The sequence below is a fragment of the Salarias fasciatus genome, chromosome 9 (genome assembly GCF_902148845.1).
Source record: "Salarias fasciatus chromosome 9, fSalaFa1.1, whole genome shotgun sequence".
Lineage (NCBI taxonomy): Eukaryota > Metazoa > Chordata > Actinopteri > Blenniiformes > Blenniidae > Salarias > Salarias fasciatus.
The window spans coordinates 22,464,062-22,479,862 of NC_043753.1; the positions used below are offsets into that span (position 1 = coordinate 22,464,062).

Sequence of the window (15,801 nt, forward strand, 5' to 3'; positions counted from 1 at the left end):
TGTTTTGTGAAAATATATGTATGTTCATCATGGAGTAATGCCGCTCCAATCATACCTCCTCGGTCTTTGTTCCCTGTACAGAGACACGAAGAGTTCTTGCATAAACAACGACTCCTTGCTGATAATGAATCAAACGCTGCACATTATTCATCGAGTGGAATCACCTCGGTTGACTTCTCTGTTTCAAACTCGCCCACAGACTGAAGCATTCCTAATCACTCAGTAGAAGTCTAGAGGCTGCGTTCATCAACATACCACGCTCGTGCCTCTTTACAGTGTGTAAAACCATCTGGTTTCAAATACTCTTTTTCATGCTATTTTTAAATGTCATATAGGCTACGGTTTTTTTTTTTGTGCGTGATGTTTTCAGTATGCATGGCTGGAGGCACGCACTCATTTGACCTCGGCGTTGTGTGCGCCGCCGGGTAATTTCAGGCTCTGCGCTCCATTTTCCAGCCGCATAATCTGTAATCACTCCATTACAGTATATGCATCATTACTGGTCCGCTCGCTGGGGATTGGACATGCAGGTGCAAACAGATATGAAGGAGTGCGATACGTTTTCCCCTCAGCTGACCCGCTGGGAGGCTTCTTTGTTATCGAAGACGCGTAATGAGGCTTCAACAGCGTCGCTGCTTTTCAGTCATGGATGCAAAGTGAAACCAGGCTCTCTGCTTTGTCTGGAGGCAGGAGGACGGAAGAGTCCACAGCTCAGCCTTTACCAACATGAGACCTGGTTAATAACCAGTGTGCTGGATCAGAAAGTGGGTTAGCACTGGAAGTGAGGGCAGATGAGAGGAGTCATAGTGCCACCTTGTGGGCGATGAGTGGAAAAAGCTGACCTTTATTTTTTTATTGTACATTTAGTTACTTTAGATTTTTATTACTCAGGAAAGTGTGACTCCAAAGTGATTACCATTTAACTGCTATGTTTTCTTTGCATGCAACAATAGGAAATTATGCAAATTGTTAACTTCTCATAATAACACATGACAAACTCCTGAGAGCAAGTTACCTCCCATAAACCACATGAACATCTTGCAGCCAGTCCAGTTATTAGCACAAAAATCACCAAGCTCACAAATCTGTTTGAATCTTTAATATTGTTTACCTCGAAGCCAGAACTTATTTAGTGCTCAAAAATACACAGTGAAAATACAGCAGTGGCTGACTCACATTATGATATAATGCTTCTCCCAGGCTGTCTTCTGAAAAACCACCACATCACTTTAAAGCAGGAGTTGTTTATGTTGTAAAATTCTGAGTCAGTGTTTCCCAAAGGACTGAATCATATGAATATTTAATCAACAGATAGGTTTTACAAATCAACAACACATTCAGATTTCGGAGACGTGCCATTGTTTCAAATGTTGTATAGTTGTAGAATTGCACAGAAAAAAAAAACAGTTCAATAAATAATATTAAGAATTTAATTACACAATTGAGTGCATTTTGTTCATTATTGTTCATTTGTGTGTCCTACTGAGCATAAGAGAGTGAAGTCCTATTTTTGTAGCATACACTACTTTATAAAAATTAATTCAAACATCCACATCCAGTGTTGTTTTAGGGTTATCTGCATGTTTACTGCTTGGGTCAGAAGAACTTGTGGACACAGATACAGAGATGTTAGTGCATATTCTTCTCTCCTGTTCTTTCCCTTTATTTCTTTATGAATATTCATACGATTGTAAATATTATTATTATTAAGATTATTTAAAGCGCACTAATATTCCACAGTGATATTTTAAATATGCTCTAAATATAAATAAAGCATTTCCTGGCGAGCGCTTTTATTTTGAAAGCGTCTATTTCCGTAGCTTGACGGAGATAGGTCTTCCCAGAATGCAATGCGCAGGGCAGAGTTTTAAACTTAATCGAAATAAATCAATGAAATAATAAGAATATCAGTCATTTATGTTGTTGATTTATTCATATAATAACAATGGGTGTCCAGAGAATCTCACCAAAATGTGTCGCACCATATATCAGACTCATTTGTTGGTACTGTCCTATATCTAGCTGCGTGTTAGGGCTGTTATACCGGTTGGTCCGATGGCGGTGAGATTTCAATTGATTGCTACAGTGAGTTACAGAACCTCTACGTTTCTTCTCTCCCCTCCCTCACCGCCGACCTTGACTAGCCTTTTGTGTTTTTTCCCGGTACATTTATAACATTTATAGCGTCACACGTTTTACCACCTGCATGAATCGATTCGTCTATTAACACCAAGATCTCTTATTGCTACAGTATTTCACAGAAATGTAGCAAGACCTGCACAACTTGCTGATGATCCATGTCGCAGAAGTAATTTCCATTAGCAAAACAACAAAGTGGCACAATCGAGCGAATCGTTTTGGACTGAAACAAATGCAGAATGTCACACACTTCCCTCAGGATTACCCAGAATGCTACATGATAAGACTGCAGTGTTTCACCGCAAGGAGGCGTAGGGGGTATAGCTCAGTGGTAGAGCATTTGACTGCAGATCAAGAGGTCCCCGGTTCAAATCCGGGTGCCCCCTCTTTTCCTTACATGCATTCTGTTTTCTCACATTATCTTGTCAAACCAAACTCAAACTAATACTGAAATTATGTTACTGAAACAACATTGCAATAATATATCATGATTTAAGAGACTTAAAAGGTGTGCCACTTATTAAATAGGATTAATAAAGTACTGTATATATAGTCCACACGTTCTGCAAATATGTCATTAATACCATATTCTAACATTCAAAGCTGTGTTAAATTAAAATTTAGTCGTGCTTTATAATTTCTCACATTGTTCCAAGAAGTGTGATGTTACCATTTGAGATGTGGGGGGAAAAAAAAGCTAAAATAAAACCATGTAGATTTAAATTCACAGAAATACTGTGTCCTTCTCAGAGTACCATATTTATATACTATCTATTATTAATGTTTTTTTGGGGGTAAACTATGGAAGTCAAGCATAAATTGGCTTTATTTGTGAAGGTTTGATGGGAGGCAATTGATGGATGTAGGTATCCCATAATGCATCTCTCTCCACAGGGTTCACAAGGACACGTCCGAAGGAGGGAGAACAAGCATGGCTTGTTACATTTTGTTTTTTGTGAAAATATACTCATGGTGTACTTGCAGAACAGGTCAGGGCCAAATGGAAGAGAAAATTGGGCCCTGCTCGTGCTCTGAGTCTCTCCTCAGCTTTCTACAGTTTGCCAGAGGGTCACAGCACACCCGGACACATGAGATGCGATTTCCTGGGAAAGTTTCATTTTGAAGTTAACCTTAAATGTGGATATAAAAACATGGATATATTGCTGGTTGTGCAAGATAATGATAAATTATTCAATGTTTTGTTCAGTTTCACAATCATACTCACCCACATAACTTATATAAGTCTGTAATCTTATAACTTTGCACATATCAAAACAGTTATTGCAGACTTTGTCACACTTTCATTGTTGGGTCATCTGAAACTCAAATGAAGGCCTTTGCTCTATCAGAAGTTCTGTAGAAACACATGTGACAAGATTTGGTCACACTAAGACTCGTGATACAGCGACAAAAACAACTGTTGAACAGAAATCTTGCTTGGGAAAATCATGAAAAATACTTTTCACAATAGATTTTTGCATGGACTGCAATAAAATAAGACAGTTTAGGAAGTGAAGCTGAGTGCATGCCCCGGACAGTATCATTCTTACTTTGACGTTTGGAGAAATCGAAAGTGAAGGAAGATCTGCAGAGTTCTGAAAATGTGAGGTTAATGGCAGAAGCAAATGTGGACTGTAAATATGTCAATGTGAAGAAGAGCAAACATAAATACATGACTTTATATTAACATCTTTCACATACTTACTGTCAGAGACAAGTCAAGATCATTTGGGGAGTTTTCCTGGTTTGACTGTTTTCTGGGGATCCAGACACTCTGTAGTCTGTAGGAAGAGCAAACAGACAAATAAAATGATAATCAAACCTACGTATCTATCGCTGCAAGTCAAACATTAATATTCTGTCCTGTTTGAGGGTCACACTTGAGTACTGCTTGTTTTCACAGGATGCCACACGTGCTGCTAGTATCTGAACTGGCATGTTTACTGAACAGGTATGGCATGTTGCTTCTGGCATGCTTTCAAACTCATTCAGAGTAGAGAACATTAGTCAATTCAAGACTTCCCTGCACTGGTACGATGTGCAGGGCTGACCTCTCACAAGCTGCTGTATTGAGGCAATGACCTGTGCAGCTTTCTGCCACAGGCGCCACTGTACACAGCTTTCTTTGACCAGAATCACAGACAGGAAAATCCATTTAACGAATGTAAACAGGCCAAAATCAATCAAGTTTTCATTTAACTGCATACAGGAAACAGTAAATAAAGACAAGACTCTTCAATATCTTACCAACATTTGCAATATAAATTACATTCACATTTCAGACTGCTGCAGATAAATGTATTTTCTAACTTACCCATAAATGATCAGCATCCACCGTTACAATGATGGTCCTCTGACTGACCCATCCCTACCTCGGAAGAATTTTTGACCAAACAAGCCTCTGAGAAACTTGTCCATGGATTTATTTTCACCAGTTTGGACGATCCTAACAGTGTGTTTACAGGTTTCAGCAAAAAATGTGTTAGACAGTCTCAGCTCATCCAGGGCCCTCACCAGAGGGTGGAGCACATCACACCTGAGTGGTGGATGTCTGCAGGTGATTTCTTTTCCACACTATTCTCTAGCACATTTAATGTGATTCACTTACTTGAAAAATAGACATTCATTTATATAGATTTTCAGAGATAACAGACACACAGATGTTCATTGTGTGAGCTGCAACAGGTGGAACTCAAGGAAGACGATCCTTGTTTTGGCAAATTTTAATAAATAGTTAAATGAGAGAAGTTCTCTGTCTTCCATCTCAGAGAAACAGAAATATTTAACTTTTTAGAAACTTATTAAAATTAATTTTATTTTTTAAGTCTTCCTTAATCACCTTGTTTTTATGTATTTCCTTGTGAAGCAATGCTTATTGCTGGTGTTTCCTTGCCATTTGCCGCCAACTGTCTAACCCCGCCCCCTCCGTGGGGTGACTGCCGGTACGTGTGACGTAACTTTACGCCCGTGTTGATGCGCTGTACGTGAGGCGGAAGTCCTAATAAGGAGCAACGCACGTCCGCGCAGAGAAGGTTGCGGGGTTGTCTCGTGAAGGTGAGCTTGTCTTTCAATCATTACATGCAAAAATAAAACATATTTACTCGTATCATTCATTTTATTAGCGTTAGTTGACTTCAGCTTGTGGCGCTGCGGCTCGTTTTACGTTTCTCTAGTCTTTAGTCGGTTAAATTAGTAACTAATCGCTTCATAACCCGCTTTAGCTCAATATTAACATGCTACTTTTTACCTTCGCATCTTTATAGTCTCGCCCTGTGTCCTGGTTTGCTCCTCTTTGTGGCCATGAAGCCGTGTTCCTGCCGCTAAACAGTGATATTGCCTGTCTTCAATAAAGTGAATCCTTTGATATCAATTAAAATGATCGAAATTTGACCCGCGTGCAGGTAGCTTGTATCGAGGAGACACGTGGAGTCTCTTCCTGTTTCACCTGTAACATATGGTCTCGATTTTAAAGTTTAACACAGCAAATGTGCCACCAACGGATTAAATAGAACCATTTGTAACGTATGCAATTGAAACACTAAAGGAACACGCCTTAATGTGTGAGATCAATACTTCAGATCTAATATTTCACCAATCTTTAGCCTTTCAATGATTCATTTCTATTTGTAGACTTCCCAGAGCCAACGCAACTGACGGCTGCTCTTTTGCTTTTAGAATTGATGTGCAGGATGTATATGCTTTTTATTGATTTACTTTTAAGTTTGCTATCTCATGAGGGGTTTAAATGTTGAAAAAGTGCCAACAAAACCATATACAGATGTGATCTGCTGTAATGACCCCTTTTTTACCTGTACATAAACTCTTCCTACATAATTTTCCACTGTTTACAGTGCCTGCAGATTTAAAAATTGTATCATTTGTATAGATGCTATTTTTGAATACATTTTTAGTGATAGCGATCTATAGATAATAATAAACCTTGAATCATTTGGATGCAGGTGTTAATGGATATGTATTTTGTTGATTTCTTAAGATGGAACTTTTGTGATCAGTCATCATGTTCCTTTAATTTTCTTTAAAACAAATGGATCAGGGCCATTATTTGCATTCACATTTTTTTTTAATAAACCCCCATAACTTGGATTTATGCGTACAAACACAAACATCAGCCTTTTTTTGTTTAGTCCTGTATTTATCTCATTGATAAATCTATATTCTAAAGCAGCAGCGGAGACAGGAAATGTGAGGAAAGTGCAGGTTTAGCAATGCATGTTGACATTTTTCCGCCATGTGGTTTTTGACACTTGGTTCCTTCAACGCTTCATTTCTTTTTATTTTGGAACAATACTTATGAGGCATATGAAGACTAATGTTTCTATTGAAATAACTTCACGAAAGAGTCGACACACCTATTTATAGGTGAAGTTGATGGCACGCCGTCAGATGGTTGTGTGTATCTGTCATAAGCAAAAATACTGACGGGATTTCTTAAGCCTGTGCTGACAGACGAAAACTCTTGACTGTGTGCTCTTTGTATGCGAGCAAACGTTCGTTCTGCCTTCCTGCAGAATGAGGAATCTGTGGCCGTTTCCTTCTCCTGCACAATGAAAGGTGTTGTGTTGCGTCAGTAAACCGTTAAAACGACTCATCCGAGAGCTTCTCTGTGGGTTTACAGTTAATGCCTTCTCTTCCTTGATGCCTCAGTGCAGTGATGGTGGATTTAGATTTAACAGACGCTGAAAGCAACGTGTACTTGTGTGTTGTGGAAATACAGCTGACGGTTGTCACGCTTTCCCTTGTTAAACCTGTCTGTTTGTGTGAGGTGAAGGTCACAGCAGTTCTGGATCTCGCCTTGAGATATCTAATCCCTTTGTGACACAATACTCTAAGAAAGGTGAATTAAGTTACAACTGAATTAAAATTAGAGTTCAGAAATAAGTGGCGACTGATGGAGGCTGTGCAGCACAGAATTATCATTTAACCGTTTTTTTTATCACTGTAGATTTGAGAGCACTAATGCCCTTTATTCTAAAATAACTTTTTACTGAAAACCAAGTTTTTCTTTTGACATTGCATAGCATGCTAACTCTAATTGAAGTAACGGTTATTACAGTCATGTGACGCCTAAAAAAGCTTCCTCGTGGTCGAGCTGGGGTGTCATGCACACCATCGTGAGTCTCTTATTTCTGAGACATCTGCGTTGATCCTGAACGGCGTTACACCCTCTCTAAAATATATATTTTTTTACTGTAAACACGTGCTGTTCTGTCCAGCGAAGGATTCGGCTTGACCTCTGAGGGTCTGCTGTGATATCTGACACCAGGATCTCAGCAGCAGATCTCTCAAGTGCCGGAAGTCCAGAGATTGGGTCTCCAGGGCATCAGCGTGACTCGTTTTCCTTCCTTGGAAGACAGGAAATAATGATTAATCCTGCCTGATATCAGGGAATGTTGTGCTGATGGTTGATTTGTCATCAAGGCAAACACTTAATATATGAGGATGACTTCAAGCTTTAGGAATTGTTCTTCTGAATAACCGTGCTCTATCGCGCTCTATCTTCAGCTTCCTGTTTACGCCAGTTGTGACTGGGTGGTGTGGTTTTTTTTTTTTTTTGTTTGGTTTTTTTTTTTCCGGGTACATTTCATGACCACAGGCTAAGGATGGACCAATTATTGGCCGATGTTGTGCATTTTTCTAATAATCGCCCTTTTTTTCCACCGATAGCCGATAAAATAAATTTATTTAAAAACGTGCTCTTTGGATCATGTATACAGCCCTCTCTCTCTCTCTCTCTCTCTCTCTGCCTGAAGTCACTACTCTGGGCTGTGTAACAATGTCCCACCCACAGCTACATTTTGACGGCAAAATGTTCATTTTTACTGCAAATGAATATCGGTTCAACATATCGGCTATCGGTTTCCGTAAGTACCAATAATCAGCATCGGCCCTAAAAAAGTCATATCGGTCGATCCCTACCACAGACACCCTCATCTACCGAGTGCGTACATATCTGGGGCAGTATGGGAGACGGTTTAAACACTACACCAAGTCCTGTTTCTATTTTAGATTCCGTCCACTGACAGGTGTCTTAATTTTTTTATTTGTAATATATATTTCCAGCCACATAGACTTCATGTAAGAACCCGATGAACACATTCACACCTGGAGGATTAATTTGAGTAACAATGGGGGAAGTACCCAGCGAGGCTGATGCAGGAAGTGCCATCAGGTGTGCAGCAAACGACTGTTTTCTGCCGTCAGTGGTATGCAGATCCTCTGGTTTTCCTTGAACATCCACTACAAAAGTGGTTATTTTAGTTGTGTGTTTTCCTGCTAATAATTATGCACGTCTGCTTCTGAAAACACGATGAACTGCGTTTCTAATTTATCTCTAATTATCGGTGCCTGTTTGAGGCAGTGAGATGTTCAGTCATTATGAAAGTAGCATCTTTGTAAATGTGGTTCACCCTCCACACCCACACCCACACACACACACACACACTCTTTCCTCATTTCTCCTCCTGCTTGTTTCACAACCTCATTGTCGTTTCTCTTTCTGTCTTCAGCAGCAGCGGGGATGATGGAGCGGATCAGGTCGGGATTCAACAACATGGTAGGAATTATAGGAACGTTGATCAGGGTTTTTTTTTTTACTTGAGAGCATTTGCACTCTATTCGGTGCAAGTTGAAATATAATACAGCAAAAAAAAGTCAGCATAATTCAAACTAAACTTTTCATTTTAGACCAATTTTGTTTTTAAAAAACTTTGTTTCATAAGATTTATCAGAGGCAATTAAGTTTCAAGTGTCTTTATGTTGCGAGTGTTGAATAATGTGTCTTTTTTCTATGACGTTGTTCCATTTTTGTTGTGCTGTGGGTGAGCCTCTCCTGCAGCTGTGGAATCGGCCGCGCGTTGCTCTCACATTGCCTCCTCACATCGCTCTCTTATCGCGTCCAGATTAAAAGCGAGCGGTACAGCAGATTCACTCTGCAGCCGACGGAGGACGGCGAGCGACACGCCGAGGTCAAACTGTCCGACGACGCCACGGAGGCCGAGGCCGGGGGCTCGCCGACCTTCAGGCCGGCGCCGGCGCGCTACAGCCGGCGTACCGTCCTTTATATGGTGCTCGGGGTCCTGCTCATCTTCCTTGCTGGTGGGTTCCACACAGGAGTGTGTGAACGGCGTTTATGGTCAACATACAAACCTCAGTCATTCCAGCAATGAGTTCAATGACACTTTCTAAAAGGTTGTCCTTGTCTTCTTTCTCTGGTCCTCCAGGCTACCTGGTTGGGCTAATCAGCCACCGCAACCTCGGGTGGAGTCTGTGAACTGCACGGCAGGGCAGGCGACCAAAAACACCCGACCGAGGCGACCTTGGCGACGTCGGCACCGGTTCAGCAAGCGCGCCGTCGCACCCGAGCCGCCGATGGACTGGAGCACCGTCACCCAGCTCCTCACCGACCAGCTGAGCAGCACCGCCTTCGACCAGTACGCTCAAGTACGAAGTCAATCCAAACCCAAAAACAAGGAACGACTGCAGTCAGAAGGAAAAATAATAACTTCTGTGTTGTGGCGAACGTGGCTCAAGCAGAGAAGAGCTGCTGACCAGTCAAACAAGTTTTCTCAGAGATCATTGAGTGGAAATTAATTCAGTCTGGCTGTCATCCAGCTGTCACCTCAAAGAAGGACGTGCTTTAAAACAAACCTCTCCATAATCAGATTAGAATCCCCTTAGTTCTTTGCAAGCGACCGCAGTCGTGTCGTTTTGTGAAACTCAACCCAGAAACATTTGAATTCATTTCCTGTCAAAGCGGCAGTCTGACATTTGCCGTGCGGTGTTCTCAGAAGCCTTGGTGCGCAAGGTTCAAAAACCAAATCTGAGCTTGAGCTCTGAGTGTTTGTGTCTCTCCAGGATGTTCGATGTGCCCAGCCGTGCAGCGGGAAGCGCGGAGGATATGCACCTGGCGGACCACATCTTCAAGGCCTTCAGCGACCTTCACATGGACCCGTGGACGGACATCCACTACGTGCAGCTGCCTGCGAGAGACGGGTCCGTGCACGGTTCACGCTGAACGTTAAAGAGAGAAGTGTTTTCCAGCGGCTCTAAACCACACAAACCACCAGCCCACAAAAACAGGGAAACTAAGCGTAGAAGCATTTCAATGTTACAGTGACGTAAGGTCAAGACGGGACTGATTCACTATAGTCCCAGAAATTAGGTGTAATTTTAGACGTGAGACGAGTTTGACAAAATGATTGTGACTGTGAAACCTGTCCACCAAGCCTTTTCAGACCCGCTTTGTGAAGCGTTGCCGGAGAAAATGCTCTCAACAAAGGTTTTTCCTCTGCTCTGCAGCCAACGCCCCAACCTGGTTCAGTTTGGTTCGGAGGTCTTTAAGCCGGCGGGGTATCTGGCCTACAGCGCTGCTGGCAGGGCTCAGGTGAGTCAGAACGCCAGAGCGCGTTTTCAGTACCAGGGATTTAGAATTAAAATATAAACTGTAACCTCATCAGACCTCAGTGTTGTAGGCAGAGTCGTCTCCACTCTGAGCTGGAAATCGACCAAACCCTGAGTTTCTGACTCCCGCTGGTGTCTGCGTCCGCAGGGCAAGCTGGTTTACGGTAACTACGGCCGTAAAGAGGACCTGCAGGCCGTGCAGAGCAGGAACGTCGCGCTCAGAGACTCGGTGGTGCTGCTCCGTGCCGGGAAGATCAGCTTCGCAGAGCAGGTAGATCACGGCTTGAATGTGGGAAAACTCAACCTTTAAAGTTGGCTTTAAAACAAATCCTGTGTTCAACTCTCCAATGTTTTTGTTTTCCTCCCTTCTTCTTCTTCCCCAGGTGAACAACGCTGCGTCGATGGGCGCCGTCGCTGTCCTAATCTACCCCGACAGTCAGGATTTCGCCTACCGCCAGGACACGCCGCTCTACGGACACGTAGGTTCACGCCACAGCGGGAGAACCACATAACGTCGCACACGGGCAGGCATTGATGTGTGTGTGTGTGTGTGTCATTTCTTCTCCTTCAGGTCCATCTGGGCTCAGGTGACCCCTACACTCCTGGATTCCCCTCCTTCAACCACACCCAGTTCCCGCCAACCAAGTCAGCCGGCCTTCCCCAGATCCCAGCGCAGACGATCACCGCCAACACGGCCTCCGCTCTCCTCTCGTACGGCCGACGTCTCACAAATACACACACACACACGCGCACACACACACAGATGCCATAGTCTGAAAGTGTGTGACCCATCACAGGAAGATGGGCGGCCCTGGAAGCGACGCCAGCTTTAAAGGCGCCCTGTCCTCCGTGCCGTACACCCTGGGAGGCGTGGAGAACGCCACGGTGGAGGTGAACAACGTGCTGGTCAACAAGGAGATCCACAACGTGTTCGGAGTGGTCAAAGGCTTCACCGACCCCGGTAAGACCGCCAGTCTCTCTACACCCGCCGTCCGTTTCCTCCGTCCGCCGCGCTGACTCCCGTTTCCTCACCCGACCGCAGACCAGTACGTGGTCCTGGGAGCGCAGAGGGACGCCTGGGGTCCGGGCTCCGCCAAGGCCTCCGTCGTCTCCTCGGTCCTGATGGGCTCGCCAAGGCCTTCCACGACATGGTGGCCAAAGGTGAGAGACGTGTGGAAGTTTAGAAGCTTTATCCTCTTAATGCCGAATATCTCTGGTTTGATGGATTTTGAATCCGATGCATATTCGTCATGTTTTTCTTACTGCAGAGGGCTTCAGGCCCAGGAGGAGTGTGGTGTTCGCCAGCTTCAGTGCAGGAGAGTTTGGAAGTGTTGGCGCCACCGAGTGGTTGGAGGTAAGAACTGCATGAATGTTGGGATTTGGAGGGAGAAAAATCCACCTTCCTTCAGTCATTTGCTTTATTTTCTTATATTTCTTAGGCCCATATGACGTCTATTGGCAAAAATGTGTTTACCTACATAAGTTTGGATGCGCTTGTCATGGGTATGAATACAACACACACACACACACACACACACACACACTCCATTTTCCCTCTCTGATTGTTTAACTGAGTTTCTTCTCACTCAAGGCCGTGGGAGCTTCATCGCCTCGGCGAGTCCTTTGCTGTACAGCCTCTTGGAGAGCGCAATGAAGGAGGTGAATAAATAAAAACACACACACACACACACACACACTGATGATTGAGGTTGGAGATGAGTTTTACTGACTCGTGCCGGGTTGTTCTGTGCCTGCAGGTGAAGAGTCCTCTCGGTTCTGGCTCGGTGTACGACATGGTGGGAAAGAACTGGGAGGCTGCTGTGTAAGTGGGAAACTTTCTGTACTTATAAAATTGTATAATTCAAGATATTCTTGAACCCCCAATTTTTTTTTTTTTTAATGTGCAGACTGAGGCCGATGACGTTGGACGACCCTGCTTATCCCTTCCTGGCTTTTCTGGAATTCCCTCCATCTCCTTCCACTTTATCTCCAAAGACGTGAGTCCACATCCTCACTGTTGATCCATCATTTAGAAAAAAGACGATTGTCCTCTCCCTTACATGTATTAACCGTCTTTGTGCCCGTGTGCCTTGGCTTTAAAGTCGGAGTACTACTCGTACTTTGGCACCAAGCTGGACAGCATGGATCACCTCGCATATGAAACCAGCCATAGAATCGGCGAGATGACGGCGGCGGCGGCGCAGCTCGCCGGCCGCATGGCTCTGCGCCTCGTCCACGACCACCTGCTCATGTTCGACGTGCGACGCTACGGCGGCCTCCTCACCAAGTCCGTGTCTCGAGTCTACATCCGGGTCAACCAGCTCACCCAGGTCAGCGTCTTCTCCTCTGCCTCCGCTCGGCGCCCGGGTTGGAAAGTCGAGGTGAAACGTTAAAACATGGCGGTTCTTCCTTGTCGTAGAGCGGCCGTCTGAGCGGCGTCAGTCCTCAGTGGCTCAACCGGGCGCGAGGCTCCTTCAACCGAGCTGCTGACAGCATTCAAAACGACATCGTCAACTCCGACCTGACGGACAGGGAGGCCTGTCGACTCATCAACGACCGGCTCATGATGGTAACGGCTCTGATCAGGAAAATGAAACTTCTGACTGCGTGACACCGTGAGAAATTTAATCCCCCTCCCCTCCCGGTTTCAGATTGAGGAGGCGCTCCTCTCGCCGTACGTGTCCCCCGCCCAGACTCCGTTCCGCCACCTGCTGTTCGGCCGGGCCCTCACACCCTGGAGTCCGTCGCCGCCACCGAAGACATGGCGGAGCTCCACACCCAGCTGGCCCTGGCCACCTGGAACCTGCAGGGCTGCGCCAACGCCATGGTGGGCAACATCTGGGACCTCGACAACCAGATCTGAAGCGGGAGTGTGTGTGTGTGTGTTTGTGCGTGTGCGTGCGTGCGTGTGTGTTTGACTGTGTTTTAAAAAAAAAAAAGTAAATTTCGTGGAGCTCCAGTATCGGCGCTGAAACCCCCTGTCAGAGGTCAGAGGTCAGGCTCACGTCAGCTGAGTGCCAGATCAGTCCAGGAGGAGACGGCGGCGACTTGGCTCCAAATACTTGAAGAAACTAAACGCTACTGACAAATCCGCCTCCTCTCCTCCGGCGCCGCCGCCACACATCCAGCCAGTCCAAGCAGTTGCCGTGACCTCTTGCCATTGAATCACTGAGAAACCTTATTTATGTTTGTTTTATTTTATTTTTTTCTTTTGTCAGTGGCAGTGCCCACTACAAAGCTGTTTTTTATACATTATCGGAAGCAGTGCCTTCCATAATTATGACGGTTATACCGTCGAAACTTAGGGCAGCATCTGCTACACAAATGACTCCTCAACTGTTGCTGATAAAATGGAGCTTCTGAAGTTGCGTTTTTTAAATCTTTCTGGCCTTTGGTTCCTCCTCCGGCGGGGAGATTGGCTTCATTGTGACCTGCATTGCTCTGCACAATTCAAACTGCCAAAGGGCGACGGGCAGTTTTGATTCGTGATCAGTAGAGTAAAATACAAACTGTTTCGATACTGTAGTTGAGCCAGGAGACTGTGGTTCAGTTTCCTCACAAATGCAAAAATAAATTGAGATATTCCAAAGATGGAGAATGCTAAAAGAGATCCTCCACGATTTGGAAAAAAAGAGTCGACTGATCATTGACAGGAAAGCCGTTTCTGTTGCACAGTCTGCTTTGGAGCAGTTAATATATTATTATTGTTATCGGGAGCAGTGCCTTCCATAATTCAAACCCCATTATCGGGAGCAGTGCCTTCCATAATGAAGATGTGACGGTAGTTTTTGCCTACCATGTTGGTTTTTTTCTATGTGTATTTATCGAGGGCAGTGTCTCTCATATTTCGCTTCAGAGTGGAACAACTTATCGGGGACAGTGTTTCCCAGAGTTTTATACTTGAACATATGTATTTGTTTTGTTTGTTTTTTTTTTTTTTTTTTTTTTTGGCGTAGAGTGTGTGTGTTGTTAAAACCTGCAGTGTGTGTCGGTATCTGTTCATGAGGCTCCAGGCAGCTTGTTCCACCGACCCGCCTCCCTGGAAGCAGGAACTCCGGTCTGAATGCGGCTTGTTTGCTTTGCCTCCATAACAAAGCACACAAGCTCCCTGAGGGATTTCTGGAGTATATTTGATGTTTGTAATGGGCAAAAACAACAACAACAACAAAAAAAAACTTGTCTGCCTGTGTACCTTTGAGCACACATGAATTGACTGTCTGCACGATTCCTCCTTCCAGCATGTCACTGAGGCGTAGCTTTGAATCACATCCTTTTGTTTCTCTTGCTCATGAACTTTATCATTTCTTCCGCTTTTCTTTCCCAGAATTATATTATCTTCTCTTTGAAACTAAAATTTAAGGGAAATAGCATAAAATCAATAACTGTGCAGTTTTATGTAGAAATAAAAGGAAAAAAAATCATGAACTTGAATGTTGAGGGTGATCATTTTGAAATTGGCTGTCTTTTAATTTTTGTTTCCTGACTTTCCTCCACATTTCTCTGAATCCTGAGCTACAAGACACTCCCTGCTTCCTTTAGGAAATCATTTCCGCTCATTGTTACGTTCAGAATACGTTCTGTGATTAAGAGCTGTGGCGATCTTTGATTTCTGTGTGTAATAAACCCCTTGGCTTAGCACCTGACATGTGTCTGCTCTTTATTTATATCAAGGATTTCCTCTCCAGACAGTACTTAAATTCTAGGATAAATCAAATCATTAGGAGTTATGTGCTCCTAATGATGGATGATTAAATATGTTCTACGGTTCTTTATTCATCCAGGAAACATCTCTAAAAAAGTAACACTAAAAGGATGGAAATCATTATTGGTCAATAGTTTCTACATTAGATTATGAGCTGACTTTAATAACGGGTATGAACAAATTGATTTGTTAACTAAAAACACATTTAAATAAAGCTAGAAAAGGCAAAATGTTCTAATGTAAAAACAAAATTATTCATATGAATGAAGGCAATGAAGTTAAACTGCTTGACACCAAATTATAACAAAAAGCCAAAATGTTGGCATCAAAGGCGTCACAGCCGTGCAGTTCAGGGACTAAATCAGTTCTTCCAGGATGGGGTGGTAGCCATGTCAGTTCCGATGCAGTAATTTTGTGGTGGCAGTAGAAAATGAGTCTGTCTTGCAGCCCAACTCTTCAGCAGCAGTGTGGCTGAAGTTAAAAGAACTCAGTAAACCACAGTGTAGCAGAGGATGTACCGCTGCAGCTCAGTTCTTATC

The 15,801-nt window shown here is 43.8% G+C and overlaps 2 protein-coding genes and 1 non-coding gene across 3 annotated transcripts in view; all 3 read left to right on the forward strand.

Moving 5' to 3' along the window:
- LOC115394103 (zinc finger protein 45-like) overlaps nucleotides 1-15,801 on the forward strand; it is a 1,173,573-nt gene that overhangs the window by 708,486 nt on the left and 449,286 nt on the right. The gene's annotated exons all lie outside the window — the stretch shown is intronic.
- On the forward strand, nucleotides 2,454-2,525 carry trnac-gca (transfer RNA cysteine (anticodon GCA)). Its single transcript has one exon. It is a non-coding gene; the product is annotated as a tRNA-Cys (tRNA).
- On the forward strand, nucleotides 5,150-15,203 carry tfr1b (transferrin receptor 1b). The gene is given in 22 exon segments (XM_030099307.1): nucleotides 5,150-5,193; nucleotides 8,667-8,713; nucleotides 9,060-9,255; nucleotides 9,381-9,600; nucleotides 10,015-10,152; nucleotides 10,459-10,543; nucleotides 10,709-10,831; nucleotides 10,944-11,039; nucleotides 11,132-11,271; nucleotides 11,358-11,521; nucleotides 11,603-11,683; nucleotides 11,686-11,721; nucleotides 11,829-11,914; nucleotides 12,000-12,063; nucleotides 12,152-12,219; nucleotides 12,318-12,382; nucleotides 12,468-12,508; nucleotides 12,511-12,557; nucleotides 12,663-12,890; nucleotides 12,980-13,129; nucleotides 13,212-13,278; nucleotides 13,281-15,203. Coding segments are annotated over 18 exon segments (1,821 nt in total). The 5' UTR covers nucleotides 5,150-5,193; nucleotides 8,667-8,713; nucleotides 9,060-9,255; nucleotides 9,381-9,600; nucleotide 10,015; the 3' UTR covers nucleotides 13,424-15,203.